At 41.4% G+C, this 19,284-nt stretch overlaps 1 protein-coding gene across 8 annotated transcripts in view; it reads right to left on the bottom strand.

Annotated features, from left to right (window-relative positions):
* LOC109885007 (collagen alpha-2(VI) chain) overlaps window positions 1-19,284 on the bottom strand; it is a 56,683-nt gene that overhangs the window by 24,565 nt on the left and 12,834 nt on the right. For 6 of the 8 annotated variants that reach the window (XR_004206360.1, XM_031810223.1, XM_031810227.1 and 3 more), the window contains 9 exons: window positions 11,549-11,911; window positions 10,917-10,937; window positions 9,361-9,426; window positions 6,874-6,972; window positions 6,267-6,293; window positions 5,828-5,953; window positions 5,102-5,164; window positions 2,742-2,804; window positions 1,041-1,094 (listed from right to left, as the gene is read on the bottom strand). Coding sequence is in view for 7 of the 8 variants with exons in the window: in XM_031810223.1 (XP_031666083.1) it covers window positions 1,041-1,094; window positions 2,742-2,804; window positions 5,102-5,164; window positions 5,828-5,953; window positions 6,267-6,293; window positions 6,874-6,972; window positions 9,361-9,426; window positions 10,917-10,937; window positions 11,549-11,911 (882 nt within the window). In the remaining variant the exon portion in view is untranslated. Of the gene's footprint in view, window positions 1-1,040; window positions 1,095-2,741; window positions 2,805-5,101; window positions 5,165-5,827; window positions 5,954-6,266; window positions 6,294-6,873; window positions 6,973-9,360; window positions 9,427-10,916; window positions 10,938-11,302; window positions 11,351-11,450; window positions 11,519-11,548; window positions 11,912-19,284 lie in introns of those variants that run through there. The other 2 variants (XM_031810228.1, XM_031810229.1) reach the window with 2 other exon arrangements.

The raw sequence follows: 19,284 nt of genomic DNA, 5'->3' as shown, positions 1-19,284 counted from the left end.
TATATATAGGACAGGTAGAGTTATATATATATATATAGGACAGGTAGAGTTATATATATATATATAGGACAGGTAGAGTTATATATATATTATTATATATATTGGACAGGTAGAGTTATATATATGTATATAGGACAGGTAGAGTTATATATATATATATAGGACAGGTAGAGTTATATATATGTATATAGGACAGGTAGAGTTATATATATATATATATAGGACAGGTAGAGTTATATATATATATATATATAGGACAGGTAGAGTTATATATATATATATAGGACAGGTAGAGTTATATATATGTATATAGGACAGGTAGAGTTATATATATATATATAGGACAGGTAGAGTTATATATATATATATAGGACAGGTAGAGTTATATATATATTATTATATATATTGGACAGGTAGAGTTATATATATATATATATATAGGACAGGTAGAGTTATATATATATATAGGACAGGTAGAGTTATATATATATTATTATATATATTGGACAGGTAGAGTTATATATATGTATATAGGACAGGTAGAGTTATATATATGTATATAGGACAGGTAGAGTTATATATATATATATATATAGGACAGGTAGAGTTATATATATATATATATATAGGACAGGTAGAGTTATATATATGTATATAGGACAGGTAGAGTTATATATATATATATAGGACAGGTAGAGTTATATATATATATATAGGACAGGTAGAGTTATATATATATATATATAGGACAGGTAGAGTTATATATATATTATTATATATATTGGACAGGTAGAGTTATATATATGTATATAGGACAGGTAGAGTTATATATATGTATATAGGACAGGTAGAGTTATATATATATATATATAGGACAGGTAGAGTTATATATATATATATAGGACAGGTAGAGTTATATATATATTATTATATATATAGGACAGGTAGAGTTATATATATATATATATATATATAGGACAGGTAGAGTTATATATATGTATATAGGACAGGTAGAGTGTGTGTAGAGTAGAGATTCTTACTGGCGTTCCTTTGTTTCCTGGGAAGCCAGGTGTGCCAGCACTCCCTCTCTCACCCTGAGGAGAAGGAAGACAACAACAGGGTTATTCACCCCTTAACCCATGACCTTTCACCCATGACCTAGAATTCTTTAAGCCTGACCTCGAGCCCATGACCTTGACCAGTGCCTTTTCTAGGCACTGGACATAAGTGGCTGCTACACAAGAGAAGGAAAGGAAGTCAGTCTGGGTCTCAGCTTCCTGTTGAGAGGTAGAATACACAAGAGAAGGAAAGGAAGTCAGTCTGGGTCTCAGCTTCCTGTTGAGAGGTAGAATACACAAGAGAAGGAAAGGAAGTCAGTCTGGGTCTCAGCTTCCTGTTGAGAGGTAGAATACACAAGAGAAGGAAAGGAAGTCAGTCTGGGTCTCAGCTTCCTGTTGAGAGGTAGAATACACAAGAGAAGGAAAGGAAGTCAGTCTGGGTCTCAGCTTCCTGTTGAGAGGTAGAATACACAAGAGAAGGAAAGGAAGTCAGTCTGGGTCTCAGCTTCCTATTGAGAGGTAGAATAGTAGCATACACAAGGTGCCATTTTGAAACTTGGTTGTGCATCAGCAGATTTTCTATTGTTATGTCTACCACTGTCAGTCAATCATGTCAGATAACATGTTATAGATTGCTATGTAAATCAGCCTACCCAGCTATCTAAACCTTGTAGCAATCATGGCCAAATTATTAACCGGGCACAAGGCATGTGCCCAAGGGCCCTATCCTACAGGGGGCCCACATCGATTTTGCTAGTCACTCTCATTCAGATATCATATTAACATGAGAAATGACATGGCAAAATGTGCAGAATAGCTGGAAATTAGCTTAAAAACGGCTAAATATTCTCTCAAACGCATGTTAAAATGTGTAGAATTGCAGGACATTGACTTTAAAGCTGCACATTTTTCTCTCAAAATGTAAAAAATAAAATGTTTTGCTCGCGAGGTGGGGGGTCCCAACCAAATCTTACGTAGGGCTCCCAAAAAACTAGAAACGACATAGCCTTGAACACATTACCTCTAACCCTGACCTGTAACCTATAACCCTGACCTATTAACCATAACCCATGACCTCTAACCCTGACCTCTAACCCATGATCTCTAACCCATGACCTCTAACCCATGACCTATTAACCATAATCCACAACTTCTAACCCATGACCTATAACCTATAACCCATGACCTCTAACCCATGACCTATTAACCATAATCCATAACTTCTAACCCATGACCTATAACCTATAACCCATGACCTCTAACCCATGACCTATTAACCATAACCCATGACCTCTAACCCATGACCTCTAACCCATAACCTATAACCCATGACCTCTAACCCATGACCTATTAACCATAATCCATGACCTCTAACCCATGACCTCTAACCCATAACATATAACCCATGACCTATAACCCATGACCTATTAACCATAACCCATGACCTCTAACCCATGACCTATTAACCCTGACCCATGACCTCTAACCCATTAACCATGACCTCTGACCCATGACCTCTGACCCATGACCTATTAGCCATAACCCATGACCTATAAACTTTAAACAATTACCTATAATTTTCCTATCAAGGTCCCTGACACAATGACCAGAGAAGAGCACAGAGGTCAGGTAGACACAGTCTGAGGGTCAGGGGTTAGATGTAGGAAGTGACTTCCTGTGTACCTTAGGTCCAGAGTCTCCCACCGGGCCGAGGGGGCCTGCTCTTCCTGAGCGACCGGGATCTCCCTGCAGACAGAAACACAGTGATTAGTGATTGTATGGTGATTGTACAGTGATTTTGTGGTGATTGTGTTGTGATTGTATAGAGATGGTTTGATGATTACAGAAGTGGTTGTATAGTGATTATATGGGGGTTATATAGTGATTATATGGGGGTTGTATAGTGATTATAGGGGGGTTATATAGTGATTATAGGGGGGTTGTATAGTGATTATAGGGGAGGGGGGATTGTATAGTGTTTATAAGGGGTGGGTTAGTGATTATAGGGGGTAGTGATTATAGGGGGGTTGTATGGTGATTATAGGGGGGGTTGTATAGTGATTATAGGGGGTTGTATAGTGATTATAGGGGGGTTGTATAGTGATTATAGAGGGGGGGTTGTATAGTGATTATATGGGGGGGTTGTATGGTGATTATAGGGGGGGTTGTATAGTGATTATAGAGGGGGGGTTGTATAGTGATTATAGGGGGGTTGTATAGTGATTATAGAGGGGGGGAAGTATAGTGATATTAGGGGGGGTTGTATAGTGATTATAGGGGGGGGTTGTATAGTGATTATAGAGGGGGGGTTGTATAGTGATTATAGAGGGGGGGTTGTATAGTGATTATAGAGGGGGGGTTGTATAGTGATTATAGAGGGGGGGTTGTATAGTGATTATAGGGGGGGTTGTATAGTGATTATAGAGGGGGGTTGTATAGTGATTATGGGGGGGGTTGTATAGTGATTATAGGGGGGGGTTGTATAGTGATTATAGGGGGGTTGTATAGTGATTATAGGGGGGTTGAATAGTGATTATAGGGGGGTTGAATAGTGATTATAGGGGGGGTTGTATAGTGATTATAGGGGGGTTGTATAGGGATTATATGGGGGTTGTATAGTGATTATATGGGGGTTGTATAGTTATTAGGGGGGTTGTATAGTGATTATAGGGGGGGTTGTATAGTGATTATAGGGGGGGTTGTATAGTGATTATAGGGGGGGGGTTGTATAGTGATTATATGGGGGTTGTATAGTTATTAGGGGGGTTGTATAGTGATTATAGGGGGGGGGGGGTTGTATAGTGATTATAGGGGGGTTGTATAGTGATTATAGGGGGGTTGAATAGTGATTATAGGGGGGGTTGTATAGTGATTATAGGGGGGGTTGTATAGTGATTATTGGGGGGTTGTATAGTGATTATAGGGGGGTTGTATAGTGATTATAGGGGGGTTGTATAGTGATTATAGGGGGGGCTGTATAGTGATTATAGAGGGGGGGTTGTATAGTGATTATAGGGGGGTTGTATAGTGATTATAGGGGGGGGGTTGTATAGTGATTATAGGGGGGTTGTATAGTGATTATAGGGGGGTTGAATAGTGATTATAGGGGGGTTGAATAGTGATTATAGGGGGGGTTGTATAGTGATTATAGGGGGGGTTGTATAGTGATTATAGGGGGGTTGTATAGTGATTATAGGGGGGGTTGTATAGTGATTATAGGGGGTTGTATAGTGATTATAGGGGGGGCTGTATAGTGATTATAGAGGGGGGGTTGTATAGTGATTATAGGGGGGTTGTATAGTGATTATAGGGGGGGTTGTATAGGGATTATAGGGGGGGGTTGTATAGTGATTATAGGGGGGGTTGTATAGTGATTATAGAGGGGGGGTTGTATAGTGATTATAGGGGGGGTTGTATAGTGATTATAGGGGGGGTTGTATAGTGATTATAAGGGGGGGGTTGTATAGTGATTATAGGGGGGTTGTATAGTGATTATAGGGGGGTTGTATAGTGATTATAGAGGGGGGGTTGTATAGTGATTATAGGGGGGTTGTATAGTGATTATAGGGGGTGTTGTATAGGGATTATAGGGGGGGGGTTGTATAGTGATTATAGAGGGGGGGTTGTATAGTGATTATAGAGGGGGGGTTGTATAGTGATTATAGGGGGGGTGTATAGTGATTATATGAGGGAGTTGTATAGTGATTATAGGGGGGTTGTATAGTGATTATAGGGGTGTTGTATAGTGATTATAAAGGGGGGGTTGTATAGTGATTATAGAGGGGGGGTCGTATAGTGATTATAGAGGGGGGGTCGTATAGTGATTATAGAGGGGGGGTTGTATAGTGATTATAGGGGGTTGTATAGTGATTATATGGGGGGTTGTATAGTGATTATAGGGGGGATTGAATAGTGATTATAGGGGGGGTTGTATAGTGATTATATGGGGGGGTTGTATAGTGATTATAGGGGGGTTGTATAGTGATTATATGGGGGGGTTGTATAGTGATTATAGGGGGGTTGTATAGTGATTATAGGGGTACCTTCTCTCCATCCGTTCCAGGAAGACCACCGTCGCCCGCGTCTCCTGGGTGACCATCAGGACCCTGCCCGAGACACACACACACACACACACGTAATATATTACACACACACACTGAGGTCATACCCTGGGTCTCGTCAGGTTTCTCAGAACATACCCTGTCTCCTGGGTGTAGTCAGGTTTCTCAGAACATACCCTGTCTCCTGGGTCTCGTCAGGTTTCTCAGAACATACCCTGTCTCCTGGGTCTCGTCAGGTTTCTCAGAACATACCCTGTCTCCTGGGTCTCGTCAGGTTTCTCAGAACATACCCTGTCTCCTGGATCTAGTCAGGTTTCTCAGAACATACCCTGTCTCCTGGATCTAGTCAGGTTTCTCAGAACATACCCTGTCTCCTGGATCTAGTCAGGTTTCTCAGAACATACCCTGTCTCCTGGATCTAGTCAGGTTTCTCAGAACATACCCTGTCTCCTGGATCTAGTCAGGTTTCTCAGAACATACCCTGTCTCCTGGGTCTCGTCAGGTTTCTCAGAACATACCCTGTCTCCTGGATCTAGTCAGGTTTCTCAGAACATACCCTGTCTCCTGGATCTAGTCAGGTTTCTCAAAACATACCCTGTCTCCTGGATCTAGTCAGGTTTCTCAGAACATACCCTGTCTCCTGGATCTAGTCAGGTTTCTCAAAACATACCCTGTCTCCTGGATCTAGTCAGGTTTCTCAGAACATACCCTGTCTCCTGGATCTCCTTTGCAGCCGGGAGCGCCGATGCGTCCGATCTTCCCCTTCTGTCCGTCTGTCCCGTTGCGTCCAGCGAGGCCGGCCACACCCTTCGTCCCCTCAGCTCCGATCTCCCCCTGAAAACACACAGCAATAATCCATAACCTTTCACCTTGACTACCTTCAGTCCAGTGGAGGCTGGTGAGGGGAGGACGGCTCATAATAATGGCTGGAACGGAGCGAATGGAACGGCATCAACCACCTGGAAACCATGGAAACTATGTGTTTGATGTATTTGCTACCATTCCAGCAATTCCACTCCAGCCATTACCACGGGCCTGTCCTCCCAAATTAAGGTGTCACCAACCTCCTGTGCTTCAGTCACATGATGAGCAGGTCTTATAACCAATTATTAATAGATAATCAATGGATAATAAATATTGACCTCACCTTTTCACCTTTGATACCTATTTCACCCTATAGAAGCGCAAGAGAGAAAAGAACCAGTCAGACCTTCAGTATTACTGGTTGAGTCACTACAGATGAAGACATTATTACTAGTAGCCACGTCTCTAGCTTTTCCATACATTATTACCTGCAGTGTATTTAAGACATTGTTAAGGGTAGTGTATTTATAGACATTGTTAAGGGCAGTGTATTTATAGACATTGTTAAGGGCAGTGTATTTATAGACATTGTTAAGGGTAGTGTATTTATAGACATTGTTAAGGGTAGTGTATTTATAGACATTGTTAAGGGTAGTGTATTTATAGACATTGTTAAGGGTAGTGTATTTATAGACATTGTTAAGGGTAGTGTATTTATAGACATTAAGGGTAGTGTATTTAAGACAATGTTAAGGGTAGTGTATTTATAGACAATGTTAAGGGTAGTGTATTTATAGACATTAAGGGTAGTGTATTTATAGACATTGTTAAGGGTAGTGTATTTATAGACATTGTTAAGGGTAGTGTATTTAAAGGCATTGTTAAGGGTAGTGTATTTAAAGACATTATTACTGGTTGTGTGTGTGAATGGGAGGAGCCTGGAGACTTGCCTTGACTCCTGGGTGACCGATGGGACCCTCGATGCCCGGGTCGCCCTGTCTTCCCCTATCGCCTTTAGGACCGGGGTTGCCGTTGTCTCCTTTAGCTCCCTGTAGCACACAACAGAGTCAGAACAAGTGTTTGTGTGTGTGTGTGTGTGTGTGTGTATGTGTGTGTGCTTGTGTGTGTGTGTGGTAGAGTCTTGCATCGGGGTCCGACACCCACAGTTTCCCGCGGGTGAGGTGCAAAAATATATACTGGCGGGTGAAATGAAAACATTTTTCAACCCCTGGGTGGGCTTGCGGTTCGGAACACATTGCGGGTCGGAAACATTTTAAATCAAGATAATAGACTTTTCACAAACCCAGTAGCTTGTTGTGTTGCATTGTGTTGAGAATTCTGTGAGCGGCGAGGCAGACCTCACCTAGGCCACCAGCCACGCAGGCAGACCTCACCTAGGACACCAGCCACGCAGGCAGACCTCACCTAGGCCACCAGCCACACAGGCAGACCTCACCTAGGCCACCAGCCACGCAGGCAGACCTCACCTAGGCCACCAGCCACGCAGGCAGACCTCAACTAGGCCAACAGCCACGCAGGCAGACCTCACCTAGGCCAACAGCCACGCAGGCAGACCTCAACTAGGCCACCAGCCACGCAGGCAGACCTCACCTAGGCCACCAGCCACGCAGGCAGACCTCACCTAGGCCACCAGCCACGCAGGCAGACCTCACCTAGGCCAACAGCCACGCAGGCAGACCTCACCTAGGCCACCAGCCACGCAGGCAGACCTCACCTAGGCCAACAGCCACGCAGGCAGACCTCACCTAGGCCACCAGCCACGCAGGCAGACCTCAACTAGGCCACCAGCCACGCAGGCAGACCTCACCTAGGCCAACAGCCACGCAGGCAGACCTCACCTAGGCCACCAGCCACTCAGGCAGACCTCACCTAGGCCACCAGCCACGCAGGCAGACCTCACCTAGGCCACCAGCCACACAGGCAGACCTCACCTAGGCCACCAGCCACACAGGCAGACCTCAACTAGGCCAACAGCCACGCAGGCAGACCTCACCTAGGCCACCAGCCACGCAGGCAGACCTCACCTAGGCCAACAGCCACGCAGGCTGACCTCACCTAGGCCAACAGCCACGCAGGCGAGACCTCACCTAGGCCAACAGCCACTCAGGCAGACCTCACCTAGGCCACCAGCCACTCAGGCAGACCTCACCTAGGCCAACAGCCACTCAGGCAGACCTCACCTAGGCCACCAGCCACGCAGGCAGACCTCACCTAGGCCACCAGCCATGCAGGCGAGAGTGGAGCAGGGAACTGGCCATTATTTGTGCGGTGCTGAAACGTTCTGATTTGTCCGCATAGAGCTTATGTTCCCTCTCCTCACGTAAGAAGATGACACGCTGACAAGTTTACATTCCCTGGATAGCCTGGCTTCACCTACCCAGAGGAACAAACAGAAAGGTTATGATCAGGGACTCGGCTAACACGTTGGAAGCAGGTGCTGCGGGATTTAAATCCCCACGTTGGAAACAGGTGCTGCGGGATTTAAATCCCCACGTTGGAAACAGGTGCTGCGGGATTTAACACACCACGTTGGAAACAGGTGCTGCGGGATTTAAATCACCACGTTGGAAACAGGTGCTGCGGGATTTAACACACCACGTTGGAAACAGGTGCTGCGGGATTTAAATCCCCACGTTGGAAACAGGTGCTGCGGGATTTAAATCACCACGTTAGAAACAGGTGCTGCAGGATTTAAATCCCCACGTTGGAAACAGGTGCTGCGGGATTTAAATCCCCACGTTGGAAACAGCGGATGTGATGGATTGAGATGCAGCCCATAATACCTCCAGTTTCAATTGACGGGATTTTTTATTATGTTACTTAGATGGACGCACTGGTGCATCAATAGACTCTTAAGGGTGTATTACATCCGTTCATTATACCGTATGCATGCTATATGACTTGTAAACCAATATGGCTGGTAAAAATGTGAGTAGCCTATTCTTCCATATTCCATTTTGGGACTAGTTTATTGGAAGTTGAATTAGGCCTAAACTATTTGATGATCTAAACAATATTGAATGTAAAGGTATTGTTTAGTGTCGGCTATAGGCTTTCATTAGGTAGGAAGGCTGAAAAGTGATTTGAGAGACGCATCGCAATATGGAAATAAAAATATATCGTTCTTAATTCATGGCATGGTTTCCTTTTCTATAAATGTTGAATAGACATGTAGACAAATCCTTCATACAGGGAGAAGCCTAATAGCCTAGTACTCTGGAATCATAAAAACTATTCAATAAATTGATGTTATTTTGCAGGTAACGTATCGGCTCTCGGAAACAATTCTATGTGGGTGGGTCGGTCTGCAGAGAAAATTATGTCCTGGTGTCGGATATTGGGTGGGGCTCGGGATTGATGTGGCCAGCGTGTGGAGTCGATAAACAAACGGACCCGTCCAGGACTCTAGAGTGTACCTTCTGTCCTCTGTGTCCTTCAGGTCCAGGGGGTCCATCTGTCTCCAGACACTTCACCTTGTAGCACTGAGAGAGACCACATGCATGGAATACAGGTATCAATATCAACATATTGTGCATCTGTTATCATAGTATATAATAGTATAGAATCATATATAATACTATAGAATCATATATAATAGTATAGAATCATATATAATACTATAGAATCATATATAATAGTATAGAATCATATATAATAATTTATATAATAGTATTTAATCATATATAATAATTTATATAATAGTAAATAATCATATATACTAGTATATAATAGTATATAATCATATATAATCATTAATATAATTGTAAACAATCATATATAATCATTTATATAGCAGTAAATCATCATATATACTAGTATATAATAGTATATAATCATATATAATCATTAATATAATTGTAAACAATCATATATAATCATTTATATAGCAGTAAATCATCATATATACTAGTATATAATAGTATATAATCATGTATATAAAAGTATAAAATAATTTATATTATAGTATATAATAATTTATACAATAGTATATAATCATATATATTCATTTATATAATAGTATATAATCATATATAATAGTATATAATAGTATATAATCATATATAACCATATATAATAGTATATAATCATGTATATAAAAGTATACAATCATTTATATAATAGTATATAAGCATGTATATAAAACTATACAATCATTTATATAATAGTATATAACCATATATAATCATGTATATAAAAGTATACAATCATTTATATAATAGTATATAACCATATATAATCATTTATATAAGAGTATATAATCATATATAAAAGTATATAATCATATATAATAGTATATAAGTATATAATCATATATAATAGTATATAAGTATAAAATCATATATAACTATATATAATAGTATATAATCATGTATAAAAAAAAATATACAATCATTTATATAATAGCATGTAAACATATATAATCATTTATATAATAGCATATAATCATTTATATAATAGTATATAATCATATATAATAGTACAAAATAATATATAATAGTATATATTAATGTATAATAGTATATAATCATATATAATAGTATACAATCGTATATAATAGTATATAATAATACTTAATTGTATATAATCGTATATAATCATATATAATAGTATATAATCATAAATAATAGTATACAATCGTATATAATAGTATATAATCATATATAATACTATATAATAATACATAATCATATATAATAGTATATAATCATATATAATAATACATAATCATATATAATAGTATATAATAGTATATAATCATATATAATAGTATATAATCATATATAATAGTATATAATCATATATAATAGTATATAATCATATCTAATAGTATATAATCATATCTAATAGTATATAATCATATATAATAGTATATAATCATATCTAATAGTATATAATCATATCTAATCAAATATAATAGGTTATTGTAGGTTGCTTATATGGTAACATTGTGTGGTTCTCTCTTCAGTCTCACCTCCTGATAGGCCAGATGGGTCTAGAAAAAGGAAAATACAAAATATTTTACTTAAACATGATTTTTTTTTATTGAATATGATCATCACAGTGTGTGTTACCATGGTATTTATGATGAGGTCTATAGTGTCCAGCTGTATAACAGTATGTTAGTGTGTGTGTGTGTGTGTGTGTTAGTGTGTGTGTGTGTGTGTTAGTGTGTGTGTTACCATTGTCTTGATGATGCGGTCTATAGTGTCCAACTGTATAACAGTATGTTAGTGTGTGTGTGTGTGTGTGTGTTAGTGTGTGTGTGTGTGTTACCATGGTCTTGATGGTGCGGTCTACAGTGTCCGGCTGTATAACAGTATGTTAGTGTGTGTGTGTGTGTGTGTGTGTGTGTGTTACCATGGTCTTGATGATGCGGTCTATAGTGTCTGGCTGTATAACAGTATGTTAGTGTGTGTGTGTGTGTGTGTGTTACCATGGTCTTGATGATGCGGTCTATAGTGTCTGGCTGTATAACAGTATGTTAGTGTGTGTGTGTGTGTGTTACCATGGTCTTGATGATGCGGTCTATAGTGTCCAGCTGTATAACAGTATGTTAGTGTGTGTGTGTGTGTGTGTGTGTGTGTGTGTGTGTGTGTGTGTTACCATGGTCTTGATGATGCGGTCTATAGTGTCCAGCTGTATAACAGGCCTGTTGCCACTGAGGTCGACAGCCAGGAAGTCTTTTCTGTAGACGTTGGCCGGAGAGTTAGCGATCTCCCTCAGCCCTGTCTCGTCCACGTTCTTCGTGGCAGCGACCACAAACATCCTGATGCCCTCGTCGCGCGCACGCTCGGCCGTCACCTTCACTCCACCGCAGGGGTTTCCTGTCACGTGACCGTCGGTAATGACGACAGCGAATCGCAGCGCTCCGGGGTTAGAGGGCAAACGTGTCATTTCCTGTGTCATGTTAGCGAGGGCGCAGTCGATGTAGGTTCCCTTACCCAGGTACCGGATATTCCTCAAACCCTGAAAAAACAACAACGTCAACAACACAGCCATAACAACACCACAGCCATAACAACACCACAGCCATAACAACACCAGGTCCCTCTAACCAGCTACTATATGCCCCTGACACCCTGAAACATCAACAAATGTGGATGTTGTGCTCCATGTACTTTCAACCTGTACGAAAACTGTCTTTAATGTTGTGCTGCATGTAGGTTCAACCTGTATGAAACTGTCTTTAATGTTGTGCTCCATGTAGGTTCAACCTGTACGAAAACTGTCTTTAATGTTGTGCTGCATGTAGGTTCAACCTGTATGAAACTGTCTTTAATGTTGTGCTCCATGTAGGTTCAACCTGTACGAAAACTGTCTTTAATGTTGTGCTCCATGTAGGTCCAACCTGCATGAAACTGTCTTTAATGTTGTGCTCCATGCAGGGTGTGAATACCTACATCTAATGAAAACCAAAAGAGTGTAAAGCATAAGAGCAATCAATCTAACCCTAACCCCATCAATCGAACCCCACATCTAACCCCATCAATATACCCCCATCAATCTAACCCCATCAATCTAACCAAAACCCCATCGATCTAACCGTAACCCCATCAATCTAACCCTAACGCCATCAATCTAAGCCCATCAATCTAACCCCATCAATCTAACCTTAACATCACCAATCTAACCTGAACACCATCAATCTAACCCTAACCCAATCAATCTAACCATAACCCAATCAATCTAACCCTAACACCATCAATCTAACCCCATTTCTAACCCCATCAATCTACCCCGATGGATGTATCCCAAAACCACCATAAATCTAACCCTAACCCCATCAATCTAACCCCATCAATCTAACCCTAACCCCATCAATCTAACCCCATCAATCTAACCCTAACCCCAGCAATCTAACCCCAGCAATCTAACCCCAGCAATCTAACCCTAACACCATCAATCTAACCCCAGCAATCTAACCCTAAACCCATCAATCTAACCTTAACCTCATCAATCTAACCCTAACCCCAGCAATCTAACCCCATCAATCTAACCCCAGCAATCTAACCCTAACACCATCAATCTAACCCCATCCATGTAACCCCATCAATCTAACCCCAAACACATCAATCTAACCCCATCAATCTAACCCTAACCCCATCAATCTTACCCTAACCCCATCCATCTTACCCTAACCCCATCAATCTAACACCATCAATCTAACCCTAACCCCATCAATCTAACACAATCAATCTAACCCGAACACCATCAATCTAACCCTAACCCCATAAATCTAACCCCATCAATCTAACCCCATCAATCTAACACAATCAATCTAACCCGAACACCATCATTCTAACCCTAACCCCATCAATCGAACACTAACCTCATCAATCTAACCCTAACACCATCAATCTAACCCCATTTCTACCCCCATCAATCTATCCCATCAATCTACCCCATCAATCTAACCAAAACCCCATAAAGCTAACCCTAACCCCATCAATCTAACCCAAACCCCATCAATGTAACCCCATCAATCTAACCCTAACCCCATCAATCTAACCCCATCAATGTAACCCCATCAATCTAACCCTAACCCCATCAATCTAACTCCATCAATCTAACCATAACCCCATCAATCTAAGCCCATCAATCTAACCCTAAACCCATCAATCTAACCCCATCAATTTAATCCCATTCAATCTAACCCCATCAATCTAACCTTAACCTCACCAATCTAACCTGAACACCATCAATCTAACCCTAACCCAATCAATCTAACCCTAACCCAATCAATCTAACCCTAACACCATCAATCTAAACCCATTTCTAACCCCATCAATCTACCCCCATCAATCTAACCCCATCAATCTAACCAAAACCCCATAAATCTAACCCTAACCCCATCAATCTAACCCTAACCCCATCAATCTAACCCCATCAATCTAACCCTAACCCCAGCAATCTAACCCCAGCAATCTAACCCTAACCCCATCAATCTAACCCCAGCAATCTAACCCTAACCCCATCAATCTAACTCCATCAATCTAACCCTAACCCCATCAATCTAAGCCCATCAATCTAAGCCCATCAATCGAACACTAACCCCATCAATCTAACCCTAACACCATCAATCTACCCCATCAATCTAACCAAAACCCCATAAAGCTAACCCTAACCCCATAAATCTAACCCAAACCCCATCAATGTAACCCCATCAATCTAACCCTAACCCCATCAATCTAACCCCATCAATGTAACCCCATCAATCTAACCCTAACCCCATCAATCTAACTCCATCAATCTAACCCTAACCCCATCAATATAAGCCCATCAATCTAACCCTAAACCCATCAATCTAACCCCATCAATTTAATCCCATTCAATCTAACCCCATCAATCTAACCTTAACCTCACCAATCTAACCTGAACACCATCAATCTAACCCTAACCCAATCAATCTAACCCTAACCCAATCAATCTAACCCTAACACCATCAATCTAAACCCATTTCTAACCCCATCAATCTACCCCCATCAATCTAACCCCATCAATCTAACCAAAACCCCATAAATCTAACCCTAGCCCCATCAATCTAACCCTAACCCCATCAATCTAACCCCATCAATCTAACCCTAACCCCAGCAATCTAACCCCAGCAATCTAACCCTAACCCCATCAATCTAACCCCAGCAATCTAACCCTATCAATCTAACCCTAACCCCATCAATCTAACTCCATCAATGTAACCCCATCAATCGAACACTAACCTCATCAATCTAACCCTAACCCAATCAATCTAACCCTAACCCAATCAATCTAACCCTAACACCATCAATCTAACCCCATTTCTAACCCCATCAATCTACCCCAATCAATCTAACCCCATCAATCTAACCCTAACCCCATCAATCTAACCCTAAACCCATCAATCTAACCCCATCAATCTAACCCTAACCCCAGCAATCTAACCCCAGCAATCTAACCCTAACACCATCAATCTAACCCCAGCAATCTAACCCTAAACCCATCAATCTAACCTTAACCTCATCAATCTAACCCTAACCCCAGCAATCTAACCCCATCAATCTAACCCCACCAATCTAACCCTAACACCATCAATCTAACCCCAAACCCATCAATCTAACCCTAACACCATCAATCTAACCCCATTTCTACCCCATCAATCTAACCCCATCAATCTAACCCCATCAATCTAACCAAAACCCCATCAATCTAACCCTAACCTCATCAATCTAACCCTAACCACATCAATCTAACCCTAACCCCATCAATCTAACCCCATCCATCTAACACCATAAATCTAACCCTAACCCCATCAATCTAACGCCATCAATCTAACCTGAACACCATCAATCTAACCCTAACCCCATCAATCTAACCCAAACCCCATCAATCTAACCCCATCAATCTAACCCTAACCCCATCAATCTAATCCCATCAATGTAACCCCATCAATCTAACCCTAGCCCCATCAATCTAACCCTAACCCCATCAATCTAACCCCATCAATCTAACCCTAACCCCAGCAATCTAACCCCAGCAATCTAACCCTAACCCCATCAATCTAACCCCAGCAATCTAACCCTATCAATCTAACCCTAACCCCATCAATCTAACTCCATCAATGTAACCCCATCAATCGAACACTAACCTCATCAATCTAACCCTAACCCAATCAATCTAACCCTAACCCAATCAATCTAACCCTAACACCATCAATCTAACCCCATTTCTAACCCCATCAATCTACCCCAATCAATCTAACCCCATCAATCTAACCCTAACCCCATCAATCTAACCCTAAACCCATCAATCTAACCCCATCAATCTAACCCTAACCCCAGCAATCTAACCCCAGCAATCTAACCCTAACACCATCAATCTAACCCCAGCAATCTAACCCTAAACCCATCAATCTAACCTTAACCTCATCAATCTAACCCTAACCCCAGCAATCTAACCCCATCAATCTAACCCCACCAATCTAACCCTAACACCATCAATCTAACCCCAAACCCATCAATCTAACCCTAACACCATCAATCTAACCCCATTTCTACCCCATCAATCTAACCCCATCAATCTAACCCCATCAATCTAACCAAAACCCCATCAATCTAACCCTAACCTCATCAATCTAACCCTAACCACATCAATCTAACCCTAACCCCATCAATCTAACCCCATCCATCTAACACCATAAATCTAACCCTAACCCCATCAATCTAACGCCATCAATCTAACCTGAACACCATCAATCTAACCCTAACCCCATCAATCTAACCCAAACCCCATCAATCTAACCCCATCAATCTAACCCTAACCCCATCAATCTAATCCCATCAATGTAACCCCATCAATCTAACCCTAACCCCATCAATCTAAGCCCATCAATCTAACCCTAAACCCATCAATCTAACCTTAACCTCACCAATCTAACCTGAACACCATCAATCTAACCCTAACCCAATCAATCTAACCCTAACCCAATCAATCTAACCCTAACACCACCAATCTAACCCCATTTCTAACCCCATCAATCTACCCCCATCAATCTAACCAAAACCCCATAAATCTAACCCTAACCCCATCAATTTAACCCCATCAATCTAACCCTAACCCCATCAATCTAACCCCATCAATGTAACCCCATCAATCTAACCCTAACCCCAGTAATCTAACCCCAGCTAATCTAACCCTAACACCATCAATCTAACCCCAGCAATCTAACCCTAAACCCATCAATCTAACCCTAACCCCACCAATCTAACCCTAACACCATCAATCTAACCCCATCCATGTAACCCCATCAATCTAACCCCAAACCCATCAATCTAACCCCATCAATCTAACCCTAACCTCATCAATCTAACCCTATCCACATCAATCTAACCCTAACCCCAACAATCTAACACTAACCCCATCAATCTAACCCCATCAATCTAACCCTAACCCCATCAATCTAACCCCATCAATCTTACCCTAAGCCCATCAATCTAACACCATCAATCTAACCCGAACACCATCAATCTAACCCTAACCCCATCAATCTAATGCCATCAATCTAACCTGAACACCATCAATCTAACCCTAACCCCATAAATCTAACCCCATCAATCTAACCCCATCCATCTAACTCCATCACTCTAACCCTAACCCCATCAATCTAACTCCATCAATCTAACCCTAACCCCATCAATCTAACCCCAGCTAATCTAACCCTAACACCATCAATCTAACCCCAGCAATCTAACCCTAAACCCATCAATCTAACCCTAACCCCACCAATCTAACCCTAACACCATCAATCTAACCCCATCCATGTAACCCCATCAATCTAACCCCAAACCCATCAATCTAACCCCATCAATCTAACCCTAACCTCATCAATCTAACCCTATCCACATCAATCTAACCCTAACCCCAACAATCTAACACTAACCCCATCAATCTAACCCCATCAATCTAACCCTAACCCCATCAATCTAACCCCATCAATCTTACCCTAAGCCCATCAATCTAACACCATCAATCTAACCCGAACACCATCAATCTAACCCTAACCCCATCAATCTAATGCCATCAATCTAACCTGAACACCATCAATCTAACCCTAACCCCATAAATCTAACCCCATCAATCTAACCCCATCCATCTAACTCCATCACTCTAACCCTAACCCCATCAATCTAACTCCATCAATCTAACCCTAACCCCATCAATCTAACCCCATTTCTACCCCCATCAATCTACCCCATCAATCTAACCCCATCAATCTAACCCTAACCCCATCAATCTAACCCCATCAATGTAACCCCAACAATCTAACCCTAACCCCATCAATCTAAGCCCATCAATCTAACCCCATCAATCGAACACTAACCTCATCCATCTAACTCCATCAATCTAACCCTAAACCCATCAATCTAACCCTAACACCATCAATCTAACCCTAACACCATCAATCTAACCCTAACCCCATCAATCTAACCCCATCAATCTAACCCTAACCCCAGCAATCTAACCCTAGCAATCTAACCCTAAACCCATCAATCTTACCTTAACCTCATCAATCTAACCCTAACCCCAGCAATCTAACCCCATCAATCTAACCCCAGCAAACTAACCCTAACCCCACCAATCTAACCCTAACCCCAGCAATCTAACCCCATCAATCTAACCCCAGCAATCTAACCCTAACCCCACCAATCTAACCCTAACACCATCAATCTAACCCCATCCATGTAACCCCATCAATCTAACCCCAAACCCATCAATCTAACCCCATCAATCTAACCCTAACCACATCAATCTAACCCTAACCCCATCAATCTAACCCTAACCCCATCAACCTAACACTAACCCCATCAATCTAACACCATCAATCTAACCCCATCAATCTAACCCTAACCCCATCAATCTAACACCATCAATCTAACACCATCAATCTAACACCATCAATCTAACCCTAACCCCATCAATCTAACCCTAACCCCATCAATCTAACCCCATCAATCTAACCCTAACCCCATCAATCTAACCCCATCCATCTAACTTCATCAATCTAACCCTAAACCCATCAATCTAACCCTAACACCATCAATCTAACTTCATCAATCTAACCCCATCAATCTAACCCCATCAATCTAACCCCATCAATCTAACCCCATCAATCTAACCCCATCAATCTAACCCTAACCCCATCAATCTAACCCCATCAATCTAACCCCATCAATCTAACCCTAACCCCATCAATCTAACCCCATCGATCTAATCCTAACCCAATCAATCTAACCCTAACCCCATCAATCTAACTCCATCAATCTAACCCTAATCCCATCAATCTAACCCTAACCCCACCAATCTAACCCCATCAACCTAACCCTAACCCCATCAATCTAACCCTAACCCCATCAATCTAACCCTAACCCAATCAATCTAACCCTAACCCCATCAATCTAACCCTAACCCCATCAATCTAACCCCATCAATCTAACCCTAACCCCATCAATCCAACCCCATCAATCTAACCATAACCCTATCAATCTAACCCTAACCCCATCAATCTAACCCTATCAATCTAACCCTAACCCCATCAATCTAACCCTAACCCCATCAATCTAACCCTAACCCCATCAATCTAACCCTAACCCCATCAATCTAACCCTAACCTCATCAATCTAACCCTAACCCCATCATTATAACCCTAACCTCATTAATCTAACCCTAACCCCGTCAATCTAACCCTCACTCCATCAATCTAACCCTAACCCCATCAATCTAACCCTAACCCCATCAAATTAACCCTACCCCATCAATCTAACCCTAACCCCATCGATCTAACCCTAACCCCATCGATCTACCCTAAC

Source organism: Oncorhynchus kisutch, linkage group LG30, assembly GCF_002021735.2.
Source record: "Oncorhynchus kisutch isolate 150728-3 linkage group LG30, Okis_V2, whole genome shotgun sequence".
In the NCBI taxonomy this organism is placed as follows: Eukaryota; Metazoa; Chordata; class Actinopteri; order Salmoniformes; family Salmonidae; genus Oncorhynchus; species Oncorhynchus kisutch.
The sequence above is the reverse complement of the archived record's forward strand: the minus strand, read 5'-3'. Positions and strand labels throughout refer to the sequence as shown.